This window comes from Fulmarus glacialis, unplaced genomic scaffold, assembly GCF_000690835.1.
Source record: "Fulmarus glacialis isolate BGI_N327 unplaced genomic scaffold, ASM69083v1 scaffold18144, whole genome shotgun sequence".
Classification (NCBI taxonomy): domain Eukaryota; kingdom Metazoa; phylum Chordata; class Aves; order Procellariiformes; family Procellariidae; genus Fulmarus; species Fulmarus glacialis.
This window is the reverse complement of record NW_009206273.1, coordinates 1-2,276: the sequence shown is the minus strand read 5'-3', so window position 1 is coordinate 2,276 and position 2,276 is coordinate 1. Positions and strand designations below refer to the sequence as shown.

Below are 2,276 nucleotides of genomic sequence, written 5' to 3'. Positions count from 1 at the left end.
CCGTGGACAAGTGCAGCTACCTGGACGTGGTGAAGATGATCGCGGACACCAGCAAGGTGAAGCTCCGCATCCGGGAGCGGTACGTGGTGCAGATCACGCCCGCCTTCAAGTGCACCGGGATCTGGCCCCGCAGCGCGGCGCAGTGGCCCATGCCCCACATCCCCTGGCCCGGTCCCAACCGGGTGGCGGAGGTGAAGGCGGAGGGCTTCAACCTGCTCTCGAAGGAGTGCTACTCGCTGACGGGGAAGCAGAGCGCGGCCGAGAGCGACGCCTGGGTGCTGCAGTTCGGCGAGGCCGAGAACCGGCTGCTGATGGGCGGCTGCAGGAACAAGTGCCTCTCGGTGCTGAAGACGCTGCGCGACCGGCACCTGGAGCTGCCGGGGGAGCCCCTCAACAACTACCACATGAAGACGCTGCTGCTGTACGAGTGCGAGAAGCACCCGCGGGAGACCGACTGGGACGAGGCGTGCCTGGGCGACCGGCTCAACGGCATCCTCCTGCAGCTCATCTCCTGCCTGCAGTGCCGGCGCTGCCCCCACTACTTCCTGCCCAACCTAGACCTCTTTCAGGGCAAACCCCACTCGGCCCTGGAAAGCGCTGCCAAACAGACCTGGAGGCTAGCCAGAGAAATCCTCACCAATCCCAAAAGCCTCGACAAGCTATAGGGTTAACACCCCCGCGCACAAAACTCGCCCTCCGTAAACAACAACAGCGCCTAAAAACTTTTTATTTAACGCCAACGACGACGGAAAGAGGCGGCGAAAGAAACGCGTCCCCGCCACCCCCCACCCACCTGCAGCTCGGCGTTTAAAAACTTGCAGACGGTTTTCCCGGCATAAACTCTCACCGCCTTGCTCGGAAGAAGGGAAGAGCCTCTCCTCCTGTCCTCCAATGTGAATTTTTAAAAAGTCACAAAAAGAGAAGCAATCGGACTTTTGCAACCTCAAAACGAAACCCGAAAGGTACATTTTCCAATCCATGTATAGTCCTTTTCTTATTCTCTCTTGTTTGCCTGAATGTTGTCACCAAGTGAAAAATTATTTAACTATATGTACAAATCTCCCTTTAAAAAAGTTTTACTGATGTTAAATGTATTTCGGTGCCAAGGTCAGATTATGTGCCCCACAACTGACTTGTTGCAAATAGTAATAAAAATATTACTTTAACTTTACGCTGACTTTTCGTGAATGGTTCTTAAATTCAGGCAAGTAGATTCTTTCTGAACCTCAGAAGTAAAATTTTTAAAAGAAACAGAAACACGAGATGTAAAGATAGTCTAAACGCGACACCTAGCCGAAGCCTTAGCTTGGCATATTCATTGACGTTTTCTAAACGTCCTTCTAGTTTCCATAAAAATAGTGCAATCTAAGAACAAAATCTTATATATTCTGTAGTTCAGCATGTGACAACATCTGCTATATTTCTATGACTAAGCTTCCCCTCTAAATCTTAGGAATATATGGAGCATCGCGCAGCACCTCGCCAGAATTTGGACAGAATTAGAGCATGCCGTTTCCTACCCTACGGTCGTCACCTTTAATTTTTTCCTTAGAGTTTTCTTTCCTTCTCTTCCCCCGTAAATCTCAAGCGCTTGTATTTTGTTTTAAAAATTCATCGCTATTTGCTTTCGCTTCCCAGAGCGAACACGCTATCCATTTGACTTTGACACGAAGGAAGTATAGATCTACCCTGAATAATTAATGCGCTTTAGAGCAACCGGTCGATATTTTTTTAAACAAACATTTGTTTTCCCCGGATTTTTAAGTACAGCATAAAATCGCACCGCAGCGTAGCCAGACGAGCAGATAAGCAACCCGTAAGGAAAACGCCCGATCCTACATTAACACCCGGTCGTTCTCTGAGCAGGCACCGCCGATCTCCTTCCCCGCCCGAGCCCCCTCTCCCAAAGCAAAGCTCTACCCGATTCCTTGTATTTCGTGCTGTAGCGATTTCGCTTTAAGTTTGCTCAGGGCAACTTAGAAATATTTGCAGGATTTTTATCGGGAAGGCATTTCTAAGCTTTAAAAACGTTAGCATTATCTGCTCCAGCCGCCCGAAAGATTTCGAAGCCGGCTCGGAGCATTTCGAGCAAGTTTTTGTGTCGCTTCGGGGGTGGTAAAAATGTAAGTTCTAGCCCCAAAGGACTACTTCCGTTTCTTTGTGGACGGATCCGGAAAGAAATAGGCATCCAAACTTGAGTTGCTTTTAAGTTAAAAACGAAGTTAACGAGTCCGACAGCAGCCTGGGAAATGAACTTGCAGCGAAGCCGCGGCGGC

The 2,276-nt window shown here is 49.6% G+C and overlaps 1 protein-coding gene across 1 annotated transcript; it reads left to right on the top strand.

Moving 5' to 3' along the window:
• Positions 1 to 5: 5 nt before the first annotated feature.
• LOC104075254 (protein mab-21-like 2) lies at positions 6 to 691 on the top strand (the record flags this gene model as incomplete). Its single annotated transcript, XM_009575693.1, has 1 exon — positions 6 to 691. A coding segment is annotated over one exon (660 nt), but the record flags the coding sequence as incomplete, so codon positions are not given.
• Between the last annotated feature and the right edge of the window lie 1,585 nt (positions 692 to 2,276).